Source organism: Nelumbo lutea, chromosome 4 (genome assembly GCF_056320005.1).
Source record: "Nelumbo lutea isolate HS-2025 chromosome 4, American lotus-T2T, whole genome shotgun sequence".
In the NCBI taxonomy this organism is placed as follows: domain Eukaryota; kingdom Viridiplantae; phylum Streptophyta; class Magnoliopsida; order Proteales; family Nelumbonaceae; genus Nelumbo; species Nelumbo lutea.
Window position 1 is genome coordinate 96,699,201 of NC_142687.1, and position 26,876 is coordinate 96,726,076.

The 26,876-nt window shown below is 37.0% G+C and overlaps 1 protein-coding gene across 2 annotated transcripts in view; it reads right to left on the reverse strand.

Moving 5' to 3' along the window:
- Positions 1-23,603, reverse strand: part of KEA5 (K+ efflux antiporter 5) — an 80,844-nt gene extending 57,241 nt beyond the window's left edge. For both annotated transcript variants that reach the window (XM_088985959.1, XM_088985958.1), the window contains exons 1-14: positions 23,111-23,603; positions 22,230-22,273; positions 21,696-21,763; positions 20,258-20,342; positions 20,114-20,175; positions 19,474-19,549; positions 19,258-19,332; positions 12,561-12,632; positions 12,344-12,427; positions 12,164-12,232; positions 11,997-12,074; positions 11,541-11,629; positions 11,109-11,205; positions 10,399-10,452 (exon numbers count right to left, since the gene is read on the reverse strand). In XM_088985959.1, the coding sequence (XP_088842085.1) occupies positions 10,399-10,452; positions 11,109-11,205; positions 11,541-11,629; positions 11,997-12,074; positions 12,164-12,232; positions 12,344-12,427; positions 12,561-12,632; positions 19,258-19,332; positions 19,474-19,549; positions 20,114-20,175; positions 20,258-20,342; positions 21,696-21,763; positions 22,230-22,273; positions 23,111-23,336 (1,179 nt within the window). In that variant the 5' untranslated portion in view covers positions 23,337-23,603. The remainder of the gene's footprint in view (positions 1-10,398; positions 10,453-11,108; positions 11,206-11,540; positions 11,630-11,996; positions 12,075-12,163; positions 12,233-12,343; positions 12,428-12,560; positions 12,633-19,257; positions 19,333-19,473; positions 19,550-20,113; positions 20,176-20,257; positions 20,343-21,695; positions 21,764-22,229; positions 22,274-23,110) is intronic.
- Positions 23,604-26,876: the final 3,273 nt, after the last annotated feature.

Below are 26,876 nucleotides of genomic sequence, written 5' to 3' on the forward strand. Positions count from 1 at the left end.
GAAAATATATTTTAGATCTCTTGAAAGAAACTATAATGAGTGGATGCAAACCTTCAGACACTCCGATAGAAGTTAATACTAAACTTGGAGAAGTTAAAGATGGGGTTCCAGTAGATACAGGAAGATACCAAAGACTGGTAGGAAGACTGATTTACTTGTCAAATACACGTCCTAATATTGCCTTCGCCATGAGCATGGTGAGTCAATTTATGCACTCCCCGTACGAAGAACATCTTGAAGTTGTGTATCGAATTCTTAAGTACCTAAAAGGCACACCAGGAAAAGGACTCTTCTTCAAGAAAAATGAGAAGAGAGGGTATGAGGTGTATACAGATGCGGACTGGGCAGGCTCGACCAGTGATAGAAGGTCAACTTCGGGGTACTGCACATTTCTTTGGGGCAATTTAGTTACTTGGAGAAGCAAGAAGCAAAGTATAGTTGCTAGGAGTAGTGTTGAGGCTGAATTCAGATCAATGGCTCAAGGAGTGTGTGAGGTTCTTTGGCTAAAGAGGGTGTTGGCAGATCTCAAGATACCAATGAGCTTTCCTATGAAACTATATTGTGATAACAAGGCAGCTATCAGCATTGCTCATAATCCGGATCTACATGACAGAACTAAACACGTTGAGATTGACAGACACTTTATAAAGGAGAAGCCTAAAAAGGGAATAATCTGCACTCCGTTTGTACCAACCACACAGCAAGTTGCAGATATTTTAACTAAGGGCTTGTTGAGACAGCCATTTGAACTTCAAGTTAGCAAGTTGGGCATGATAGATATCTTTGCACCAACTTGAGGGGGAGTGTCGACAAATTAAGAAAGACAGGATTTGCGGCAAATTAAGAAAGATATTATTTGAGATTTGAATAAATTTAGGAAAGTCATATCCTAGGAATAAGGGAAAGATTTAGTCAATCCCTGATTGAGAGAAATTCTAGGAGTTTGTCTCTCCTATCTTTTCTTATTTAAGTTGTATGCTCAATATGTTTTGTATGATCAATAAAGAAAATCTTCTTCTTTTCTCCCTCTATATTTCGCAACATAAAGTTTAATTCCCCAAGACTATTCAAGGTAGTTAAGTCCATCAAAGGGAATTACGGCCATGGGGAACTCATCCATCCCCCCCCCCTCATTCCATTTTGACCTCCTGAAATCCCAGAAGTTGCAGAATTCTCGAAGGACATGATTCAAGAACACTTTTCAATTTCAATACTGTTGGAAGATTTCGGTAATTATGTATTGTATTATGTGCTATTTTAGGTAGTTGAGAGATATGTGAGCGGTACAAATATTTTTAGAAATCAGTTTTATTTTTTCCTTTACTTAGGGAGATTTGTTACCTAGTTTGTATCCTAAAGAGAGCTATAAATTTTGATGTACAGAAGCATAAAAAATCATCCCATTCTTATTATCTTTCTGTCTCTTCATTATGGTATCAGAGCAGAAAAGACCTAGGGTTTGTTTCTATGTTTCTGTCCCTAAAAAATGTCCGAAGTCACGTCCAGTTCTTAGCCGCCTCAGCCTTCTCAGCCTGAGCCCCAAATTGTCCGAAATCTACCTGAAAATCACCCTATTCAGATCACTACAATCCGACTAATTGGTGACAACTTTCTCCGGTGGTCACAATCTGTTAGCATGTATCTCAGAGGGAGAGGGAAATTTGGCTATATCACAGGAGACACGAAGAAGCCTGATGTGAAGGATCCAGCCTATGCTGTTTGGGATGCTGAAAATTCCATGGTGATGACGTGGTTGGTTAAGGGCAAATTATCTCTGCTATTCTATAGCCAAGGAATTATGGGACAATGTCTCACAGATGTACTCTGATTTAGGGAATCAATCCCAAGTGTACGAGTTAACTCTACAACTCGGAGATATTCGCCAAGGTGAGAACTCTGTGACTAAGTATTTTAATTCTCTTAAGAGAATTTGGCAGGACCTGGACTTATTCAACGATTACGAGTGGAAGTCACCCAATGACTGCAATTATTAAAAGAACATGGTGAACGTTGGCCGAGTCTTCAAGTTTCTTGCAAGTTTAAACGTTGAATTCGTTGAGATTCATGACCGAATTATTGGAAGAAACCCTCTACCCCCAATCGGTGAGGTATTTGCAAAAGTACATAGAGAAGAAAGTCAGAGACAAGTGATGTTTGGAAAGAAGGTTGCAGGTACAACCGGACCTGTGGAAGGGTCGGCCCTGATTATTTCTGAGGCCCAAGTCAGTCGAAGGTCATCCCAAAATCAGCGGGTTGGAGACAACAATAACCTACGCTGTGATTACTGTGGGAAACCTCGCCATACCCGAGAGAATTGCTACAAACTGCACGGCAGACCATCCAATGGTAGGGCGAACAAACCTGGTAAACAGAATATACCTACAGCAAACGAGGTTGAATCATCTCCATTCAGTAAAGAGCAAATAGATCACCTTCTTAAACTACTAAAATCCTATTCGTCACCTAATACTCCTGTCGGGTCTATGGCACAAACAGGTAGCAATTCTTTGGCACTCTCAATTCTAGGAAAATTTGGTCCTTGGATCATAGATTCAGGGGCCTCCGATCATATGACAAGCTGCTCTAATTTATTTAGTTCCTATTATTCTTGTTCTGGTATTGAAAAAGTGAGAATAGCTTATGGTAGTCTTTCATCTATTGTAGGCAAAGGAAACATTAAAATTTCAGAAAAAATTACTCTGAAATTTGTTTTACATGTTCCAAAACTTGCCTACAATCTTCTTTCTGTCAGCAGATTGTCTAAAGATACTAACTGCTCCATTCTTTTTCTTCCTTCCACTTGTGTTTTTCAGGACCAGAACTCGGGGAAGACGATTGGAACTGCTAGAGAGATAAATGGACTCTACTACTTTGATGAAACCGCTATTGGTAATAAAAAAGTTCATGGTTTAAGTAGTACGAGTTCAATCTCTGTCTGTGATCAAGTTATATTATGACATAGAAGATTAGGGCATCCTAGTTTTCCATATCTCAAACATTTGTTTCCTAAATTATTTAAAGGAATTGATTGGTCAAAACTTCATTGTGAGGCTTGTCATTTGGCTAAAGATCATCGTGCTTTATTTCCAATAAAACCTTATTTTGCTTCAAAACCATTTTATTTGTTACATAGTGATGTTTGGGGCCCATCTAAGGTTAATACACTTTCTGAAAAAAAAAATGGTTTGTGACTTTTATTGATGACCATACAAGGGTATGTTGGGTTTACTTGTTGGAAAGGAAATCAAAGGTTGAACAAAGATTTAAAGAATTTTTCCTAATGATTGAAAATCAATTTCAAACCAAAATTTGTATTCTAAGATCAGATAATGAGATTGAATACTTTAACAAATACTTAGGAGCATTTCTGACCGAAAAAGGTATTATCCATCAATCAACTTGTCATGACACACCACAACAGAATGGGATTGCTGAAAGAAAAAATAGGCAGCTTCTTGAGGTAGCTAGAGCCATCATGTTTTCTATGAATGTACCTAAATATCTCTAGGGAAATGCTCTCCTAATTACATGTTACCTGATAAATAGGATGCCATCTTGAGTTTTAAAATATGAAACTCCTTTACAAAATCTGAAAAATTGTTTTCCCACATCTCGAATAACCACGGATCTTCCTTTAAAAGTGTTTGGTTGTGTCTGTTATGTGCATATACCAAATGTTTTTCGATCAAAACTGGATCCAAAAGCTGAAAAATGTGTGTTTCTTGGTTATGCATCTAATAAAAAAGGGTACAAATGCTTTAATCCAGTTACAAAGAAATTTTTTGAGAGTATGGATGTACACTTTGTTGAGGACCAACTTTTCTTTCAAAAAAATTCTCTTCAGGGGGAGAACATAAGGAAGATAATTTTTGGGAAACTTTACCTATTCTAGAAGAATTTATACCTTTGATTAATTCTGATAAGCAAGTTTCGGAAACAATTGTTGAAAGAATGGAACCTAGTGATAATACTCTTAATCTAAATTTGTCAGATACTACGTTATCAGAGACAGGGAAGAAGTACTTCAAACGGATCACAATCTTCATCCTGAGCTTCAGTTTTATACCAGGAAAAGGTTTCACAAAAGTACTACTGTTCCAGTTGTTCCTACAACAGAAGTCCAATCCAATTTACCGAGTGAAGGTCCTACAACTCAGAGTAATCCTTCTTCTACTCCTATTCCGTCTTTGCCTAATCTATCCTCTTCAAATCTTGACATTCCAATTGCATTAAGAAAAGGTACCCGAGCTTGCACAAAACATCCTATTGCAAAATACTTGTCATATGAGAAATTATCACATACTCATAAAGCATTTGTGTCTAGGATTTCTAATTTGTATGTGCCAAGAACTGTTCAGGAAGCATTAGATGATCTGATGTGGAGGTTAGTTGTGATGGAAGAGATGAATGCTCTTAGGAAAAGTAATATGTGGAGTATTACTGATCTACCCCATGACAAGAAGACAGTCGGGTGCAAATGGGTGTTTACAGTGAAGTGCAAGGCTGACGGAAGTGTGGAGAGATACAAAGCAAGACTCGTAGAAAAAGGATTTACCCAAACTCATGGTATAGACTACCGAGAGACTTTTGCTCAAATTGCTAAAATTAACTCTATCAGAATACTTCTTTCTCTTGCAGTTAATTTTAATTGGCCACTTTGTCAGTTCGATGTCAAGAATGCCTTCTTAATTGGAGACCTAAAGGAAGAAGTATATATGGACCTACCACCAGGATTTGAAGAAAGTCTTGGAAGAGGCAAAGTTTGCAGGTTAGAAAATCCCTATATGGGCTAAAGCAATCACCAAGAGCTTGGTTTGAACGATTTAGGGATGTAGTAAGGCGGCACGGCTTCTCACAAAGTCAAGCTGATCATACTTTATTTTTCAAGCACTCCACTCCACCGAAGGTAAAATAGCTATTTTGATAGTGTATGTAGACGATAATATCATGACTGGAGATGATTTATTTGAAATCAACAAGTTGAAGAATAAGCTTGAGGCTGAATTTGACATTAAAGACCTGGGAAAACTTAAATATTTTCTCGGAATGGAGTTTTCAAGGTCCAAGGAGGGAATCTTTATCAACCAACGCAAATACATTCTTGATTTGCTCAAGGAGACAGAGATGACAGGTTGTAAAGCCGCAAAAACTCCAATGGACCCAAATATGAAGTTAAAAGCAGCAACAGCAAATGAGGTGGTTGATCGAGAACGTTATCAAAGATTAGTTGGAAGACTAATCTATTTATTGCACACAAGACCTGACATAGCCTCTGAAGTAAGTGTAGTAAGTCAGTTTATGCATTCACATGGACCTACTCACTTTGAAGTTGTGTTCAGGATTTTGAGATACCTTAAAGGAACTCCGGGGAAAGGACTCTTGTTCAAAAATAGGGGTCATCTCCAAGTCGAAGCCTACACAGATGCAGAATGGGCAGGTAATATAAATGATAGAAGATCTACTTCAGGTTACTGCACTTTGGTATGAGGGAATTTGGTCACCTGGAGGAGCAAAAAACAGAGTGTTGTAGCAAGGAGTAGTGCAGAGGCAGAATTCCGCTCTGTTGCACATGGTTTTTGTGAAGTGTTATGGATCAAAAGGCTCCTAGATGAGTTGAAGGTTCCTACACCAACACCTATTAAAGTCTATTGTGATAACAAGGCAGCTATTTCCATAGCTCATAATCCAGTTCTACATGACAGAACAAAGGATGTAGAAGTGGATAAACATTTCATCAAGGAGAAGATAGACAGTGATGTGATATGCATGTCATACATACCCACCGCGAGCCAAATAGCAGACATTCTCACCAAATGGATAATTAATCCATTTGTTACCTAGTTTGTATCCTAGAGAGAGCTATAAATTTTGATGTACAGAAGCATAAAAAATCATCCCATTCTTATTATCTTTCTGTCTCTTCTTTAAATACACACCTTAAGATCTCTCCTATTACCCATAAAGGTCCAAAAAACACACTAGAGATGCAGTCCACATGCACACACTCTGGTCTGGATACAATCTGAACACAGACCAGCTCCAATTCTCTTTAAAAAAATATCAGGTTGATTTCAGCACTGCACAAGTTTAACAGTCCCAATCCACCAAGTTTCCAAATCACCTAAACACAACAACTACTAGGAGAGATCACAAAGCAATGAAGTCACACCAAAATTTGGTAAAAACAGGTCATTCATGACCTACAAGTAACCCATCACACGATCCACAGAAAAGAGGTCTGAACCTCACAATTCCTCTTACTGCATTCAGCAGCCTTGTTTCATAGGGTTTTTCTTGGTACACGACCAAGTGAAAGGAAAAAAAAAGGTAAAGCAAACTTGTACCAGTCATAGGTCAACTTCTCTGATCTCAGTTGAAGAAGACAGCAAGGTAAAGAAGAAAGAAATAGTTCGATCTGCTCTCAGACCCAGTAGAACCGCTCTGGTACCATATTAGCAGAAGAAAAGAGAAGAAATAAGGAAGAAGAGAAGTGAGAGAGAAGATAAAGGTTTGGAGAGTTTTAATCTGTCTGGCAGCACCAGCTTATGTTATTATACATAGGGCGACCATAAATAAAAGGGAAAAGACCCTTATGCCCCTGCTGTAGTCAAAGTACATAAACAAAAGAAAAAAGGCTATTTTAACCAGACCAAACAGGCCCAAACTAAGCAGAATACGTTCATAAATATAAAGAAAAACATTCCAACAACCACAAAACAAGAATAAAATCCTGTACCCCTGCAATTTGTTTTTGCAAAATTAAAATAAGTGATTCTTACTCAACTAATCCATTGCTTTCTCTAAGGTTTTCACTCACTCAAACACTAGTTCATTATCTTTCAAGCAATTAATATTTCGGGAATTGCTTTCAAGTTGTGAAAAGTGGCACAACAGAGCTGCAATGGAGTTTGAACCAGAAAAGAAAGAAAGGAGGAGAGAAGAGAGGATAAGAGAGAAAAGTGTCGATCTGTTTTAGAGAAGGATTAGACTTCATAATCCTCTCTTAGCAGTCGGCCCACCTTTTATATTAATAATAAGAGATGCCAAATTACAAATATGCCCCTGTTTATGAAAAATAGTGGAAAGGAGTGTCCAAAACATAAAATAAAAAAGACATCTCTGTCCTGCCGCACAATACACCCAGAAAGAATATTCTTTTAACACAAGTATTCAGACAATTAATACATAATATTAAGATGCAACCTCTATGTTACTTAGATCAGTGTTTTAAAAGGCGTGAGAGGCATACTCCTGGAGGCGCAACTATAGGCGAGGCGCTCCCAAAACACCCTGAGGCGTATGCCAGAGGCGCTGGCACCTCTGAGGCGTACACCTCATACACCTCATGCACCTCATGCACATCATATATAAAAAGATAGAAAAAAAAAAAGAAAGGAAAGGAAAGGAACAGAAAGGGAAGGGAAAGAAAAAGAAAGAGAAAAAAAAAGGAAAGGAAAGGGAAGGGAAGAAAAGATAAGGGAAAGAAAGTGGTTTGCCCCCCTTTCAACTAATGTTATGCATCTTTATTCTTCTTAGTATAAAAGATTTTTATTAAAAATAAAGAAAAAATGAGATCCCCCCTTCCTCTTCATCCTCCTCCCTCCCCTTCCTCCTTCCTCCTAACCCCCCTCCTCTTAAGGAGGCGCCTTCTTGTGTTCGGGAGGCTTATGCCTCTTGTGTTCTGAACTACGCCTCACACCTCTAGGTAGTGGAACGCCTCACGTCAATCCTCCGCATTTTAAAACATTGACTTAGATATGGCAAGGATGTAGCTAGACATGGTATCAGATCAGTAAATTAAACTAAAAGGTGAAGTATTCAACATGATATAGCACCCTTGTACAGTGTTTTAAAAACTGACTTGGAGGCTGACCTGTTTTTTTCCTCTGGGTGGTGGGTCAGTAGTTCAACCATCCAGGTCAAATAGGTCAACCTTTGACGTCATAAATAAATAATAAAAAATAGTAAAATATAAGATATATATAAATTATACATGCAGAAAATACTACATTCATGGATGTCCCATAAACATGGACATAGGTGTTATTAAAATTTATTAAACTCATATATTGTAACCTGCCACTTGCAACCCGGGTCATCCATGTCGATAGTTCAACCGTCTAGGTCACCAGGCCTCTGAGCAAGTCTATGGGTTTTTTACTAAAGGTGGTTAGAGGATAACCCGATCCAATATCATGACCGGGTAGAGGGTCAAAGGTTATAGCTGGCCAGGTCAATGACAAGTTGAAAACAGTGCCCTTGTATAAGCATCCAAGTATAGGGATGGCAACTTTCCCCATCCCCGACAGGTACCCAACTTCCCTGACCTGATGGGGTCGGGGATGGGGATTGCTTTGGCGGGGCGAGGACGGGGACGGGGACGGGGATTAATAGGGATCCCCGATCGAGGTTGGGGTTGGGGATGGAGAATGAGGTCCCTACCCCGCCCCGATCCTGATTATATATTAAATATTCATATTAAATATATTATATATGATATTATTTATATTATTTATATATCAAAAAATATTTAAAATATTATTTATATGTTAAAATTTTTATTTATTAAGTAAATTTATTTTTCAAAAAATATTGTGAACTACAAAATTTTGGGGATTCAAGTCCCTGTGGGGAACCCGTCCCCATCAAGGATTGGTGATGGAGGACAACTTTTATACCCGACAGGGATCGGGGCCGGGAACAAGGATTTATTCCAAAATCAAGGTCGAGGACGGGGAATATGATACCCACCCCGTTGCCATTCTTATCCAGGTATCATATGTAGTTTTTCAACATCTCAATGTTAGCATGATCTTCCCAAGATTGTTGCATAAGACCTTGATTAGTTGGTATGCTAGAGGTATATAGAAAAGATTTGCCTAGAAGTTCATCCCTTTATCGGTTATTTCATTGGCGTGGAAGGAACTAAGATGATTCTTTATAAAATAATTGCTCAAGATCATGAAACCCAAAGGAGGGCAATTGCTAGGGTGTATTCTTGTCTATCAGCGCAGAATCTCTTCACGGATGTTCCTCGGTCCTCTTTCTGTTCTGTGTATATATTTGTACTCAAATATGATCTTTTATTTATGGTTGATACTTTTATACAGTCACTCACTATATATGTGTTGATCAATTACCTTTTGTATACCTCTTTAGTGCACTTGATGTTTTATTTGAATGAAATACCTTACCTTTCTTCAAAAAAAGAAGACTAGTTTTTCAGCAGCATTTTAACATTTTATAATGAAAATGAAAAGAAAATACAAGCTATGGTAACCAAGCATATATAAAGTGAACCATGTATTAAGCGGTACTCAATTTTTGTGATCGTTAACTGATTAAAGTTTTACTGATAATAAAAACCATACAGTATATATTTGCAGATGGTACAATCTTTCTTATGCTTCACAGACAAAAATGGAGCTATCTCACTCTTGCTCCCACACAGTTCCTAATAGAGCCCCAAGGCAGTAGCTGATTCAGATTTGAGAATGACTACAAAACTGGCCCCAAATAAACGATTGTCTACTAACTCCCTCACAGGCTACAGAATTGGCAAACAGCAATAGAATTAGCAGACTGAGCATTCCATGAGAGTTCTGCTTCTAGAATGAGCCAAGTGCCTTGCTCTGGTCTGATGTCTTAGTTGCCAAGGTCCTACCATTTCTCCTTTCAGCCAGGAGATGATGATTTATGAGTCCCCCTCAATAAGCAAATTATGAAAATCCGATATCACTACCAGTCGCAGCTCCTCAAGCATAGCTCTTAATCAAATACACTAATAGCATTTCCCCTGCAAGATTTCTAAAAACATCACTAATACATGAATCACTTGGATTCCAAGGTTGCATCAATCAACATTCATCTTTACTCTGTCTTGTGGGGCAGGAGTCCCAAGGTATATTGCTTCTATTTCTACCAGTAGAAGTCATTGGCTCATTGACACCACTGCCCACCCTCCAAGGATGTCATCTGTAGAAAAACATGAGAACTCTTCCTTTGTCTGCACCCAGTGAGTAACTCTGGTTTTAATCAAGCCTATTATAGATTCTCAAGACTGATATATGTTTTAAATGAACTTTTGAATTCAGTTATTCCCAGGTTGTCCATAATTATGGCAGCTCATGAACAAATTCTTAACATTTTGCCTCTTTTCCTTCTTATTAAGTAGTATTCAATTCAAAACTATGGTTGCAGTAAGGGACCAAGTGGCCAACCTTCAGCAGCATATTAACATTTTATGATCAAAATGAAAATAAAACACAAGCTATAGTAATGCAAGCATATATTGAGCAAATGATGTATTAAGTAGCATTAAAACTAAATTTGCTGTAAGATTTCAAGTTTTCAACCTTCTTGACCTCAATAAATAGAACAAAGTAGTTTGGTACTTACCCAAGCAGATAATAAACAGAATGCCACAGCAGCAAGCTGATAAAGTTCATTTGTCTGCAGTTCACATAAGAATATCAACTTAAAGAAATACTTGCAGAACTAGTCATGGCTTGCAAAATCCAGAAATAGGAAACTACTTGTACATAAAATTGAGCAACATTTGTACTTGTATGTTACTTTTCAGAGCTTTTATTATCCTATTAAATAAAACCAACTTTGTGAAAGATAACAGGGAAGGAATATGGCAACACCGACATATATTGAGGGGCAAAATACCTAGCAAGGAAACTGCTTATCAATTACAGATGGGTGCATAGATCAGCAAACAGCTTTGCTGACTCCTTAGCAAAGAATGGTAAACGGGGAAGAATTGTTTTGGGGGACAACCATATAATGGTACTGTAAAAGCATGCAAAGGGGTTAAGGTGGTAGCTACCAGCCTAACTCAAAGGATTGTCTTTATTGTACATAACATTCTTTATTTCCACCATTAATAAAGGTTACAAGTTACCTACCTGTCTATCTATCTATCTATCTATCTATGTATCCACTCTCTCTCTCTCTCTCTCTCTCTCTCTCTCTCTCTCTCTCTCTCTCTATATATATATATATATACAGCTTCATGGAAAGGATCCTACTTTTATTACTTTCTTGAATATATCATAAAAGAAACCAAAGAAGTCCACACTCAATCACCGTTGAGAACTCACTTGAGAAGACAAGCGTATCATCAGTTTCAAGAAGCGTGGAACAAATGACCAAGACAAAACAGTTGCAGCAGTAAGGAATATTGACAGAACCAGCAATCTGCATATTGTGATCATGAAAATAAAAACAAAGAATTAACAATTCCAGGAAAGAGAATCAACAAGAACATCCATATAAGGTCATTTGCTAACAAAAACACAAAACCCATGGTATCACCACAGAAAAAGAAAGTATTTTGCATGATAATTTGTCATAATTTATAGAAATTTTAAATTTAGTGTCAATTTATATAGGCATAAAAATTACTGATCATGAAAAAATGTCAACAGGCATATAAAATAAATGGCATTAACACATTGAAGAAGCATAATTATTAGGGCAGTAATACATCCAATACGTAATGCCAAGCATGTAATACATGTAAATGAACTCACAGTTTTGACATTGAAATTATTCCTTGTAGAAGACCACCATTTCCACCCAAAACTGGCAGCAGAGCAAATAATAAGCCAACAGCACAGTCCTGGAACAACCCACAGTTAAACAAATGTAGATATAACTTGATCAAATACAAATATATAGAGTGCAAAACCTTGTATTTTGTATTATCTTGTATGTATTTGTAATTTACATATTTGTATTTGTACTCTTTCCAAACTGAGCCTAAAGTAAGCTTCTTATGGGTTTCACATAATTTAGCTCTACAAAGGCTGTAGGGAGAAGCAGAAATAGGCTGGCTTTTATGCAAAGAAGTGAATACAAAGTATAGTTACCATACAGGAATATACTTTGTAAATTCTCTCAGGATATCAATAAAGCCATTGTTAATCACTCATCACAGAAATACAGTAAAAGAAATTACTCTCTGGAGGAAAAATTCAAGGTACTACCTGAAAAATAAGTGTCCCAATTGTGACTTGACCATGAAGAGCACTACTACTATTTCTTTCCACTAAAAACTTTACAACCTAGTCACAAGAAAAGATGTAGCATTAAATTGATAAAAGTCCAAAAAAGTGAGAAAAAGAGTTTTAATAAACAGGTAGAGAAGAATTACCACTGCAGTTGATGACATTGATAAAAAGGAACCAACAAATATGCCTTCTGACCACTTTGCACCACATAACTTCACCAGATTTAGAGATAAATGTCAAATTAAGCATATACTGAAATACATCAAGAAATCAGACAAACAATGCATCCTATTAAAATAAAATATGCATTCTAAGAATCATACCACAGCAGTTATGCCACATAAACACATAAGGATAATAATTTGAAGCACCCCTCCAAGAATAGCAACAGGCCCAACAACTTTTAACTGAAATGCAAACTTGAGTAAGATAACTTCTTTGGAGAAAGAAGATAGGTAGGAAGTATAATGAATATAAAAGGAAAAAAAAAAGAACAAACTTCAGTCATTCATTACATTTCTTTAGCTAGACATAGCATACCTTTGCCAAAGAAAACTCAAGGCCCAAAGCAAAAAGAAGAAAGACAACACCAAACTGTGCAAAAGTCTCAACCTGAAAAAAGAATCATATTAAGATATTGAAAAATAACCGCACATCAAATAACAAATCATTTCTTAATAGCCATCTAATAACAAACTAGCAGCAGTACCAATTAGGAATGATCAATGTTCTACATACAACAAAATAAAGAACATGCCTACAAAACTAGCAACACAAAGAGGTTCCAGAGGTATCAAAGGCTTTGAAGTATAGATAAATAAGGCACAAATAAATGGCCCCAACTTTCTCAAATCACATCAGATTTACAAGATCTTGGTCTAGGTTACTCAAGACCCATTAGAACAACACTAAAATAGCCTAAAATCAAACAAAATGGACAAGTTTTGACTTCTAAAATAGCCTAATGTCACTGCACATTCAACTTTTCCAATTTTAAAAAACTCTACAAAAAAAGGTCTTTAACTATTACAGCTCTTTATGATGACTAAGCCTAATAAATTAAAAAACATTTTGAAAAAAACAAAAAGAAAAAAAAAATACAAAATACAAAGCACCCAAAAGTGCAACATTACCATTTGTGCAAGAATATGAAGAAACCTGATTTCTTCTTTAATGATTTCTTACCTTACCTTCAAGTCATGAAACCATGTACTGATCTCTTAATTAAAGAATGGTGTATATCTTTACATCCCTCATAGGACTAGAATCTGCTACCTCACCCCTAAATGTTGTTTTTGATTTTCTATTAACTTCCCCTTGGGAAATCACCCCCAATAAAATTGATTTCTGATCATTCCTTGCCTTGCCAACATACCATATTGTTGGCTCGTCTCTATATCCGTTAAAAAGCCATTCCTACTTCCCTACTATTTGTGATGTAATTGGGGCTACACTAGTAATATATATACAGCTGTACCAGGATTGTTGGGAAATTTTAAAAGAAGACTTAATGGCTGTCTTTGAGCAATTCCATCAAAAGGGGAAATTTTCACTAGAGGCAAATGCCACCTTCATGGTCCTAGTTCCAAAGAAGAAAGAGCCTAAAACTCCTAGGGACTATAAACCTATAAGCCTTGTGGGAAGCCTTTACAATATCATTGAAAAAGTCCTGGCAAATAGGCTAAAGTCAATTCTACCCTTGGTGATATCCCAAATTCAAGGAGCTTTTGCAGAAGGGAGGAAAATAGTAGACCACATCTTTGTGGCAAATGAGTGTGTAGCAGTAAAGAAAAGGCAAGGAGGGAAAGGTCTAACCTGCAAGTTGGATTTGGAAAAGCCTAAGATATGGTTGATTGGTCCTTCCTCTTATGCTTATTGGAGAAAATTGGGCTCAGAGCGAGGTGGAGGAAGTGGATTTTTGGTTGTGTGAAATCAGCACACTTCTCAATTCTGCTAAACGGAGTGGCTAAAGACTTCTTTCTCCCGCTAAAAGAGGATCAAGGCAAGGAGGCCCTCTCTCCCCTTTCTTGTTTACCTTGGTGGCAAAGGTCCTGAGTCGACAAATCTTTAAGGCTGATAAAGAATGTCTGTTTAGAGGTTGGAGAATTGGTCAGGATAACGTTGTAGTGACTCACTTGCAGTTTGCAGATGACATAATTATCTTTTAAGAAGATTGTGAAGAACCCACATTGAGGAACTTGAAAACTTTAGTAGATGAATTCCAACAGGTCTCAATTGGAGTAAGAGTTGTGTGGTAGGAATCAACTTGGAAAAGTAGGTTGTCCAGTCCTCAATAGATATTTTGGGTTGTGAGGTGAACTCTTGGCCCCTAGAATATCTTGGTATGCCATTGGGAGGAAATCCGAAGTCTGAGAACTTTTGGAAACCAATTGTAGAAAGATTCACCAAGAAACTAATCATGTGGAAGAGAAGTTGCATTTCAATGAGGGGTAGAATCACTTTGATTAGGTCCGCCCTAGTAAACTTGCCAACCTACTTACTATCCACCTTTAGGATCCCAACAAAAGTAGCTAGGAAGCCGGAGAAGTTAATGAGTGCTTTTTGTGGGAACCAAAAAAGGGAAAAAAAAAGGACCATATGGTAAAATGGGAACAGGTTTGTAAACCCAAGGAGCAAAGTGGGTTAGGCTTTGGAAATGTGTTGAAAAGAAATACAGCTCTTCTAGGCCAATGGTTGTGCAGGTTTCCTCAAGAGGAAGAAAGACTTTGGCACAGGGTCATTGTAAGCATTCATGGTGTAGCAAATAATGGTTGGGATGCAAACTAGCTTCAAATACCAATTCAAGCTCCCCCTAGAACAATCATTGAGGTATTGCCCACGTTCCTTAATTTCATTCGTCTAGATGTTGGGAATGGGAATAAAGTAGACCTGGCAAAAAGTTGACCCAAGCCGCAAACCCGACCCAACCCAACCCAAAAAAAATAGGGTTAATGTCTCTTATTTAGCTACCTGAATTTGAGAGTGACCGGACCCGACCCAACCTCGAAAAAACTGGGTTGGGTCATGTGTCAACCCGATGACCCGATTGCCAGGTCTAATTGGGACAATTTATGCATTGTTAGAAGTGTCCACTCTTTAATTTTTACTATTTAGTCTTTACTCTTTATTGTTTACTCTTTGAATTGTTAAAATGTTCAAGTTTTTTATTTTATATTTGGAATTTTAAGGTTAATTCCTTTAATTTTGGCATTTTTCATGTATTTTTTCTTTTTTTTTTTCAATTATTTTTGGGATGACCCCAATTGACCCATGGGTCAACCCTAACCCGAACATTTAGGGTTAGGGTCTAGCATTTGACAACCTAACCCGAAATTCAACCCGACCTAAAATCGACCAGAAGTGTCTTGACCCAACCCAAACCTAACCCACCCAACCCAATTACTAGGTCTAGAATAAAGTGTTATTTTGGGAAGAACTTTGGCTTGGGGATCAGCCCCTTTGCTTTTCTCGAACCTCTACGCCATGTCAAACCTTAAGGTTGAACTTGTTGCCACGTTTGACTTGTCCTTAGAAAGTGGGGAAAATTGGGATCTTGGATTCAGGAGAGGTGTGAGAGACTCTGAGTACAATTCCATCCTTCATCTACTTTCATTTTTCGAAAAGATCTACTTGGATCAACTTGCCCCAAATAAAAGAAACTAGTTTCCAACCCTTGATGGTCTGTTTACTTGTGCTTCATTTTTTAACCAACTTACCTGTTCTGACTCCGAGGGAGTGACTTTTCATGTGAAAGAAATTGGGTGCAAACCAATCCCTCCTAAAGTTCAAGCTCTTTGTTGGGAAGTGTTTTTGGGGAACACCTGTGATGTGCTATAGAAAAGAAGGCTAAATAAGTGCCTCTCTCCTCATGTGTGCATCCTATGTAAGGCTTGTGGTGAAACCCTTCCTCACTTACTCGTATCCTGCTCCTTTGTTTATTATATTTGGGAATACTTCTGCTCTCTCTTTGGTTGCAAATAGGCTCCACCATAGGACGTAGTGAACTTGTTCAGCTCAAATTTCCTAAGGCAGCAAAAAAAGAGGGGAAGATGTATGTGGAAGGTGGTCAGGGGAGCTGTGGTATGGTCCATATGCAAAGAAAGAAACCAAAGGATATTCAATGAGAAATTCAAGTCAAGGGAGGAAGTGATTGATATCATAAAGACCAAAACAGCACATTGGGTTAAAACATTAGACCTCTTCAGAAATATATCTATAGACAATATACTAAGGAATTGGAGGGAAGTGGCACAATCAGAAATGCATAGAGAAAGGGTAAGAATGAGTTGGAAACCACCGGGACCAAACAAGCTAAAACTAAACTTTGATGGCAGCTCCTTTGGCAATCCAGCGAGGGTTGGGATAGGGGGAGCTATTCGGAATCATCAAGGAGAAGTTGTGGCAGTCTTCTATGGACCAATTGGCTTTGAAGACTCAATTCAGACTGAAACTCAGGCTCTCCTACAAGGTCTGAAACTGGCTGAGCAACTGGGAGTAAAAGAGCTGGACATTGAAGGGGATTCACTATTAGTTATTTAGTTATAAACTGGGCTAAACAAATTAACTTAGCACCTTGGAATCTTAGGTTCATCTTCAGAAAAATTGGCTCATTATTAAGAAAATTCAATTCCAGTTTCGAGTGGGTCAAAAGGGAAGCAAATAGTATGGCAGATGCTTTATCAAAACAGGGAGATGATAGACCCAATTTAGTTTGGGAGTGTTTGTAATATGTTGTAACTGGATCACGAAAAGCTAACTTGCATTGTATTCTAAAAGTCACTTTAATTAATAAAAGGTTTCTGTTTTACTACAGCAGGGGTAGTATGGTTATTTTATTCTATATCCTCAGTTTTTTCCTCTTCTCTCTAATCTTTAACTGTTAAACTCTAATCACCACTCCTACCAATCTTTTCATCTCCCATATCACACTCCTATAAACCCAATTACCCATATTATTTTCCTTGAACCAGACTACTACAATCCTCAAGTCTCCTTCAGCTCTTATATTACTGATCAGCAACTTTCAGTTTTATGTTTTTGTAGTTTAGATATTTCTCAAATCTTAGACCATGGCAATACACAGAAGGAAAATGAGTTGCGGGTAGAAAAACTTGAAATTGAGGGAGAATCGAAGACTGTAGTTAGTTGGTTGTTGAAGCATGAGAAGGCTCTATGGACTTACAAAAATTAGATCAAAAAAAAGTTCAAGTGTAGTACAAAAGAAATGCAGTTGAAGATTAATTGGGTTCAAAGGTCAGCTAACAGTTTGGTGGATAACTAGCAAAGCAAGGAGTAGAAAAATCTTCTCTGTGCTTGGCTACATTGTAAAATGGGGGATATTGTGAACCATGTACTGTGCTGTATAGCTTCTGTTCCTGTTATATATTCCTAATTCTTGATCTTTAATGAAATCATTATGTTATCAACAAAAAAAAAAAAAATCTGCCTTAACGGAGCTGGCATGCATTCTTTAGATGGAGTTCCATTCCCAAAATCTTGGGATAAAGGAACTCAGCTAAGATGTTTCTGATTAGTTTGTATTTCTTTTTCTGTAAATATGAATGCAATATCTTTCTTTCTTAGATAAATGACTTTAAATTTTATTAAGGCTTCAAAGTATAAACATTACAAGCATCCCTTAGAGTGGCACGAGATGCTACCTCTCTGTAAAAAACAAAAACATTACAAATGAGCCCAAAACAAACAAGACCTAACCACCCCTTTCTTGGCCAGAGTATCCACTAAGCCATTTTCTGATCTCCTCACCTATTGTATCCTCAAGTTCATGTTCTTGGTGATCCATTTGAATTTTTTCATCTCACCCCTGTAGCACCATAAAAGACCCTGGATCTTTTAGCCAACGCACCACCAATTTTGAGTCCCCTTCAATCATCACATTAGCTATATTCAATTCATTAGCAATCTGTACTCCTTGTAAAGCCGCAAGCAGTTCTGCTTTAAGAGAATCCCCCAACCCCACAGGGGAAGAAAACAAGGCTATAAGTTTACCTTCCATATCTCGCAAAACCCCTCCTATACCATCAAGTCTTGGATTACCCCTCCTCCCATCAAAACTCAACTTCACATAGCCTTCAGGTGGAGGTACCCATTCAACACTTGCTCTTTCCTTTCTTGAAGAACTTCTTGCAACTACTCCCCAGTTCCTCCAAATATGAATGCAATCTCTATTAATAGGAGAAACCATAGTTTGTATTAATAAGAGAAACTCCTGTAGAAAGATAATTTTAGCACCACAATACTTCCCCCATCCCCTTTTGGTTGCATTGCATCAAGAAACTTTGAATGTCTGATCATATGTAAGAAAATCCTGTGGCACCAAATTCATAAGTTTGGATTCTAATATAATCTTCAAGAGCTCAATAAAAGCTTGCAGTAGGGGTGGTTTCTATTGATTTTCCTCTTGTTTCAATGTATTTATTCCTTGGTCATTCTTAAAATTGCATTGAGGTGCAAACAGAAAGAAAGATAAACCACCAAAGCTTTTTCTTTCCATTATTGTAGAATTTGAAAGGGAAATACCATGCAGTTGTCAGTATGCTTTATAAGCCTATACAACTTCTCCCCTCCCTATTTATTCTAGGAAAATTTTGTACACTTACAATTCAATAACTCTATTTAAATTAAGTCTCTGTGATTATTGTCAACATACTATCATCAAAATGAATAAAAGTCTGTTGTAGTTGCTCCTACATCTATAGCATAGTTCTTGACAAAGAAACTCTTACAAAAGTAAATAACCAACATGCTCACTAAATGACAAACAACTGTTATCTGCCAAGGTATGTTTGCATTACTGACAACCAAAACGGCATATACAAAGAGGATTCTGGTTGGCCAGACTCTGGTTTTCATTTTCCCCTTCTAGCCTAGGTGGCATGTCATGCTTCATGGTGCATGCTTTGTTCCCCTCCGTGCTTATGTTTTATTAAACAGATTCTCCTGTAATGAAAATCTGATCTTTACAAAAATAACAAGGACCATGAAAAATTTGACTCTATTTTTAGGCTACTGATTTTACAAAATAAAAATTGGAAAAAAGCTTTTCTGTTCAGTAACTGATCAATTTATTAATTAATAAATGAAAGAATGAAATGCACACATAAGTAGTGCCTAACACCCCTGCAAATGAGCTAGACAATCAGAAATAACTTCTAAATAATACATATAGAAAAAAACCTTCTAAACAGCTATAACTAACAGAAAAATAGCAGCATACCTGTACCATTTCACTGATGAAACGCAAACCACCTGGTCCAATAATAGAACCAGCAAGAAGATAGCCAACAATAACCTATCATTCATAGTCACAAAGAAATACAGAACCCCGCAATCAGAAGATTTAATAAGGGTGTGACCCAAGCTGAAATGACCTTTCAGAACAGGTTAAAAATTAGGAGGATTTTATCCATTAATCAGTCTTAGGTATACACACCGGTTGGCCCAAACAGGAAAAGGTAATCCCACCAATTGTAGAAGAAACAATTACAACCACCAAATCCGATATTAATCTGCAGTAAACCAGTGCAATAAAACAGAAGCATGGATCACAATTGAAAGAATAATGAAAAGTAAGTTCACAAATTGTGGCAGAAATAGTCATAACCAGCATTCAAATAAAAATCAAAGTATGATTCACAAGAAAAAGATTAAATCAAAAGATCAACAAACTTATTACTGAAAAAAAAAAATAAGATCAACAACCTCGCTAACAAATCTCAAAAAAAAAACTACTATTTAGTGCATAAAGCTACACAGAAAGATACTAAAATGATAAGCAGTGGCTAAGGCAGTGGCTAAGGTAGTCAATTGAAACATTGACCTGGATATTTTCCAAAAACCTGGAAAACATCTTGAACATGCAAACCCAATGGACTAGGATCTAGGTCAAACACATTGGTTCTAATGCATTTTTCTTACCCCACCTATCTCACTCTAGGCCCTCTTTCCCAGGACGGTTTTCACTTCAGGCTTAATAGATAAACTAGTATTACAAACTTGTAATATGATGAGACACCAGAGTCCAAGATTACTCATGATTTTCAGAAGAGCAAAAGCAGATAAAAGCAATTGACCTTAGATCTACTTGAAGAACCGGATACTTCGATTTCCTGTTGGACATAACAAATACATTATCCTGCAATGAACAAAGTGAAAGAAGTTATGTGAAGCAATCATATTCTAGTCACTATGTCAAAGATGTTTTAACATCAGCACACCTTTCTGTCTATCAAGGTTGTCATATCATCAGATCCTTCGTTTTCCAGAGAAAAGACATCTTGAAGCTGGAATGATCTAGTGCCACTGCAAGAAAAGCATTAACACACTAAGCAAATAGAAATGTTTTTAAATTCTGGATATTGGCATGATGAAGATGATAAGTTTTGGAAGACACTAAAGATTCAATTCTTAATTTAATGTATTTTATATTGTAAATCATTGCTCCTTTATCTTATTAATTCTTTGGCCTTCAGAATCAGGAAAACTTAAACTCAGATGTCATTCCCCCACCAATAGGAAAAGTTTTATTTTGAATTATGGAACTTTTTTTGGTTAGAGATTTATGGCACTTAAAAGAAATGAAGATTATGGTCTCTGCAAAAAGGAGAAACAAGGCTCTTCTCTATTTCTCCAAAAGAGGTGCAAGGCTCTTTGCCCACATTGCATGATATTCATAAGGGAAATGAGTTGATAGATAACCTCTTCGTTCATTATAAGATAATGAGGAAAATTTGAAATCTCATTCTCAATCTAAGCAGATACTTGTGGAACTATCTCTTAACATCAATGAACTTATCAACCAATGAGTTGGAGAGCCACTTGGCAAACTGAACATGCTTGGATTTCATCTCCACTTGCTGTCCTTGGTGCATGTGAGAAAGAAGAGTGTTTTGAGGATCAAATAAAAGCCTAAAATTTGCATCCTTTTGATGGGTTATGAAAGGAAAGATTGAATATTGAGTTTGCACATCTGAAGAAACTCAGGGGTAGGCCATCAGCAATGAGATTTGAGAAAGTGACAGTTCCAGTGTCCTCGCCAATCTCTTGAGTTGTTGAACATAGCTGAAGTGCACCACTAGTTATTTTTATAAAAAAAATTATATGAATAGTTAGGTATTCAGGGATAGTGATGAAAATAGCTTTCAGTTTCATATAGACAATCTGCAAAACAGAGATAAAATGCTAGCTATTACTACCAAAGAAGCAAAAAAGTGTCCTCAACCCTTACTGTTAAAGGATACCTATAAGGAATTGAACAGGAAATATCATGCAAGGGCATACTGCTATATGCAATTACTTGTGATTAAATAAAAGGAAAGGGCCATAGAGGCTTTCATGCATTACTTGAAAGTTTATTCTCCCAATTCCTATGCTGGCCAAAAAGAAAGATGATTTGCTTGCAAAGGGAGCAGTAACCGGATCTAGGTTATGATCCACATGGCCATCCCTTTGCAGTTTGCCTTTTCTCTGATGTATTCCAGATTGCTTAGGCTGCTAAGATATTGCATTGAGCTCTCTTTCTTTCTGTAATTCTATCTCCCTTATCAATAAAAATTTCCTAGGTGTTCATTGAAAATAATGGAAAAGAAAAAGGAAAAAAAAAAACATGGTAAAGTCATTTTCTTCTTACAAACCCAAGTTTATAGTTTTTCATACTTTGCCTCTTGTGTATCATTTTTCCTGGACTTTTCATGAGTAATTTTTGCCACAGTTTCCAATACAGCCTGAAAAAAAATAAGCATACCATTTCAGCTGATAACATCAGTCATAGATAAAATGAATGGTACTAACTTTGAAAGACGAAAAACATACTTGAAATGAACCTTAAAGATGCCACTATACAGGTTTAATGACTTTTACCTGCACATAGTTTTCAACTAGATCTAAAGGCTAAGTGCTGCATGAGACAAATAACAATGCAGGATAGATTACTGGTCAGAAACTCTTTCCTAATACCATCTAAGGATTCCATGGATGGATTATTAATAGAATCTGAAATATGCAAATAATTGGAATACTTTAAAAGGTCTGCCAAGACTTTAATTTTAAAGATCGATATCTCCAGCTTTATGTTCTTTTTAACAAGGCAAAATCATTTTAAAGTTGGTAAATCTGCGGTGTGAGCATGAGAATGTGAAATCCATCACTGAAGCAGCATACAAATGGTTCCAAAAGGCAAGTGAGACATACTTGTTGATCTGCTACCGTGCTGTTGAAGCTGCTGGTATTGGGTCCTGACAACAATAGGAAGCATTATCATTTAAACGGTACCAACAAGAACAAGCTACCTGATTCAAATTAAAACTACTAAGAAGAAAATAACGTAAATGGAAGAATCACATATGATGAGAAAATCACTTGTTTGATGTGGGACAAGACAAAATAATGTATTTGGTGAGGTTCAATTTTTTTTCCTAAGTTTAAGAGTTTATTTGCTTACAAACTTTAGTCAATGGAAGCTTTCACCCAATCTCTTTTTCCTATTTAGTCAACACAAGTTAGAAACTTTTTTTCATCGAATAGGTTTACGTGTTTAAACCCAAGTAGAAAGAAGCACCAAAGGAATCCTAAAGAGTGTTGTCTGCAACCCTAAGTCTCCAGCTAATAGAAAAAATACATAAAAACAGGAAAAAAAAAAAAAGCGGGGAAAATCGGTGGTTTGGTTTCTCTACTTAGGATTCCTAGCAATCGAAACAGAAAATAAAAAAGCATCTGCATTTCTTTTCACGATGGTATTTAGTACATACTGAATGTTCCCATAAATACAAACAATTTATATTTCTCTAGTTTCCATTTGTTTGTGCGGTCAATATTCTCAATTCTACGAGCATTCCCATAACATTTTTCTTATTTTATCAATTGAACCAAATTTATTGTCAATCTCACTTAGACTCAATACTGCAATCCAATCCACGAGCTCGCATTTCAGAAGTTTACGCAATTCAGAATTTCAGATACAAAGAAAACAAAATGCAAGCCAAGCCTAAAATAGAATAGCAAACAAGGAAATTTTTCTAGATAGACAGAAAAATAAATGGAAGAAGATTGAAGCTGATGAATAAAATCCTAACCTTCAGGTTGATCATTCTCCGAGAATTCCTTCTCCAGCACACGATCGAATATCTTCGCAATACTCCCATCATCAGAATCAGGAGGCGATGCATCCATGGAAAAATTACCATAAAACCTTTCTCTGATTTCCTTGTCTGGTCTCGCCGAAACAAAAGTCCTCGAAAGAAACGTGACAATTACAAGCCAAGCCAAGAATCCAGATCTTTCTCGGCTTAAATTCGCCATTGAAGACAAAACAAAGATCTGAGGCTTACAGCAGACGGAAATACAGAAAGAGAAGACACTATCTGTAAAGAACGAAATAGAGATCGATGGCGAAACTGGTTCTTAGATCTCTGGAATCCATTTCTAGATGACTAGATCTACTGATAAAATCTCTTCTTTCGTTTCTTTATATTTCAATTTAACGTTTTTGGGGGATTTCCGCAACCGAGGAGGAAGAAGAAGAGTTCTGAAGGACTCGTCAATTGATTACTGTTTTAAGTTTTAAGCGGGATATTATTTATTATTTCTTTTATATCACAACTTCACAAGGTTGAAACCTGAAGAGAAGGATCTCTTTTTTTTTTCATTTATTTGTATTTATTTATTAATTTATTAACGTAAGTAGTTTCACACTTTCACGTTGCATTGTTTCAGTTGAGTTGAGCTGGTTTGTTAGGTAGTAAGCCATTCTCACTGAGTTCCGATCTGCTGACCACAAAACGCAGGACCAAATCCTGTGCCCAGTACTCCACAGCCGCACATCGGGAGCATCTTCCCACGAATGCAACAGTGTTTGTGAAAGGCTTTTGGGCCGGCCGAACAGCGTCTCATGGTCAGTAGATGTCCGTGAATTTGGCATCAATAGACGGTCAGGATTCATTCCGCCCCTATAGTGGAGCTAAGATTTATAAGGGTAAACTGAACAGTTAAACCCCCGCCCCCTAGCTGAACGCTTTATTGTTCACTTGTTCAGCCACATCTTATCATCTTAAATGAGTAATTAGAAATTTTTTTTGACACATACCCTTTTAGCAGCTGTGAGTACATCTGTTCATGGGCCGGGTAGCCCGATAGGCCGGCCCAGCTCCCGAATAGGCTTGAACACAGATTTAAGCCCACGGGCTTGACCTTGGGCCTAAAAGCTTGATCTTGACTATTTTACAGGCCGGGCTCGGGAGTAAAAAAGCTTGGTCTGGCCCAACTTTTAAGTTAAACCAAAAAACCAAAAATAGTTATCTCTTCTCATTCAAATCTCTCTCTTCTCAGTAGTCGAATACTCACCGACGCAACCAATGAACTTTGGCGGACTGGCGGTGAGTCCTTTCTCTTTGCCATCTTTCTATTAGGTCGGGCTCGGGCCTAACAAAATCCTGTTTATGAAGAGTAAAAGCCCAACCCGAGCCCGCCCCAACCCGGCCCATGAACAGGTCTAGCTATGAGTCCCTTATATTTTAAGACTGATGTGGAGTTTTGTCATTGGTTCCACAGCCTACTGAACAGTTAAAACGTTCAGTTAATCCAAATTCGAAAAAGAGTTACTCAGTAAACTCGAACATACTGGTTATTGCGAGTTTGAATCCTCTACAATTCTACTTGTAATAATTATTAAGCCTATCACGACACCCCACATCACTTCCATACACTTGAACACAATTGGCGAGGTGCCAAAATCGGAACGGGATCTGCTCTTCACATAGGGGCGCCTCACAAGCACATCCACCGTGCATTGGGAACATCTCCCATGAATAATAATTTATAAGTACGGGAGATGTTCCCAGTGCATGATAGGATGTGCGTGTGAGGTTGTGAGGAGTAGATCCGGTTTAGTCAAAATCCTACATCTAAGTCCTCGTTTGGTTTTAGCCACATTGCTACCTCGTGTTATTGCCACACCATTCTAAAAATAATAATAAACTATTAGCTTATCCTTTTTTATTTATTTGGTAGGAAAGCTATTAGTTTGTCCATAACACAATAATTAGAATGTGTTGTGGTATTAAGAAGGGTGGACCAGCTTTTGCATTTTTTTTTCCTAGACATCTCGTTGGCTTTCCAAGTGGGTTTTTCTCAAAATGCACAAAGGTCATGGTTGAAAGTATATGAGTTGCGGATGACAACATAATCGTTTCTGTTCTTGAAAACAAAAACAAAAATTATATTGTCTTTTGCTTCTAAAAATAAATCAGGTTATCAAACACCCCTTAGATGATCGTTTGGCTTCCCTTAAAAAATGTAGGCGCAGGACGTGATCAAGCCTGTTGTATGTTCTTTCTAACAAGATCAATGAACTTGTTCTCCGGTCTCCATCCCTTAATCTCCTGCAATGTGTGTTATTTTTTAAGTGTATGTAATGTGCATATTATTTTTAAGTGTATGTAATGTGTATTATTTACAAGTGCATACTATACAATACCAAGAAAAGAGCACTAGTTTGATTCCTTAGCTATGATTTTAACCAACTTTAAATTCCACAATTCAAGTATGGTGAAAAAATAAATAAAAGGAAAAATGGACTTTGTTTAAAATATTTTGTTTTTGCCATTGTTGTACCGAGCTATCCACTCAAATGGTAAGATTTGAATCCCTAAAGACTGGGTTTTCATAATTGGAGTCTGATTTAGGTTTATAGATTAAAGTTGTGTTTGGTAGTGTTGATATGGTCAATTTATAGCTATTAAGTAAACCTAGAAGTAGCATTATGATATGGATTAATATAATAGGCAACCATGTTTTGTGATGAAAATGCATGAAGTTAGTTGTTATCAAGCAGCCCTTGTAATTTGGTTCAACCTTTATAACATTGTTAATTGTTATCCAAGCCTAACTTCAACCGTTCAAGATAACCTAATCAAAATTAGACTGTTTTAGGTTTAAGTAAATTTTAGGTTAGGCACATTATATCAAAGTTTTGGTTCTCTTTCTGTTTGCACTACGGATATATGCAAATCATGTATTGCTGTATACGACCTAATATCATACACCTTCAAATTTAACATTGCATATGTAACATATAGATATTGCAGGAAATGTCACTATGTTTTCACCTAGAGAACGCCTTGTCAACTATGTTTTCAGTTGTTATTATTGACTCCTAACTTAGTTGTACCTGCATGATCACATATCCCCTTCAATTTAATGAAAGCAAGTCACATGAACATTAACATGGGGAATGCCAACAGTTTTGTTGTACCAACTAGATCTTGGAAGTACTTGTTCTCAATGTAGCCAGACTGTCCATATTTTTCAACAAACCACAATCACATCAAATATTCATCTATGGTGATCTAGACCACCACAATGTATGATTCTTTAAGTGTGGTTCAGTGTCTCAGTCAACCTGTCTAGTGAATCCCTTATATATGGATTGGTTAATTCTTAAATTGGGATGTCTATGGTGTTTGTCTTCTTGCTTTGTGTTTGTTAGCTTTCCATTTTCAAGAGGTAGAAAATGGTATGGGAATAGCAGAAATACTGTTGGATGATTGCATCTGCTAACTCAATGTGGTTGTGGCCTGGTGTTGTATTGGATGTTTACAAAAGAAAAGCCCCATGTTGAATGCATAAATACCAAATAGCACCAGTAAGACATACCTTTTAACAAATGAGTTCTCAGTTAAGTCTAAGAACATTTCTTCACAAAACCAGTACCAATATTACTCTGGCTTTCAAACAACGATTAAGAGAAATCTTCACCTTGGCAAGGGAGATTGGGGTACAGTTTAAATGGGTAAGAAGATCAACAAATGGAATGGCTAAAGAGTTAGCTTAAGTAAGGAGTCA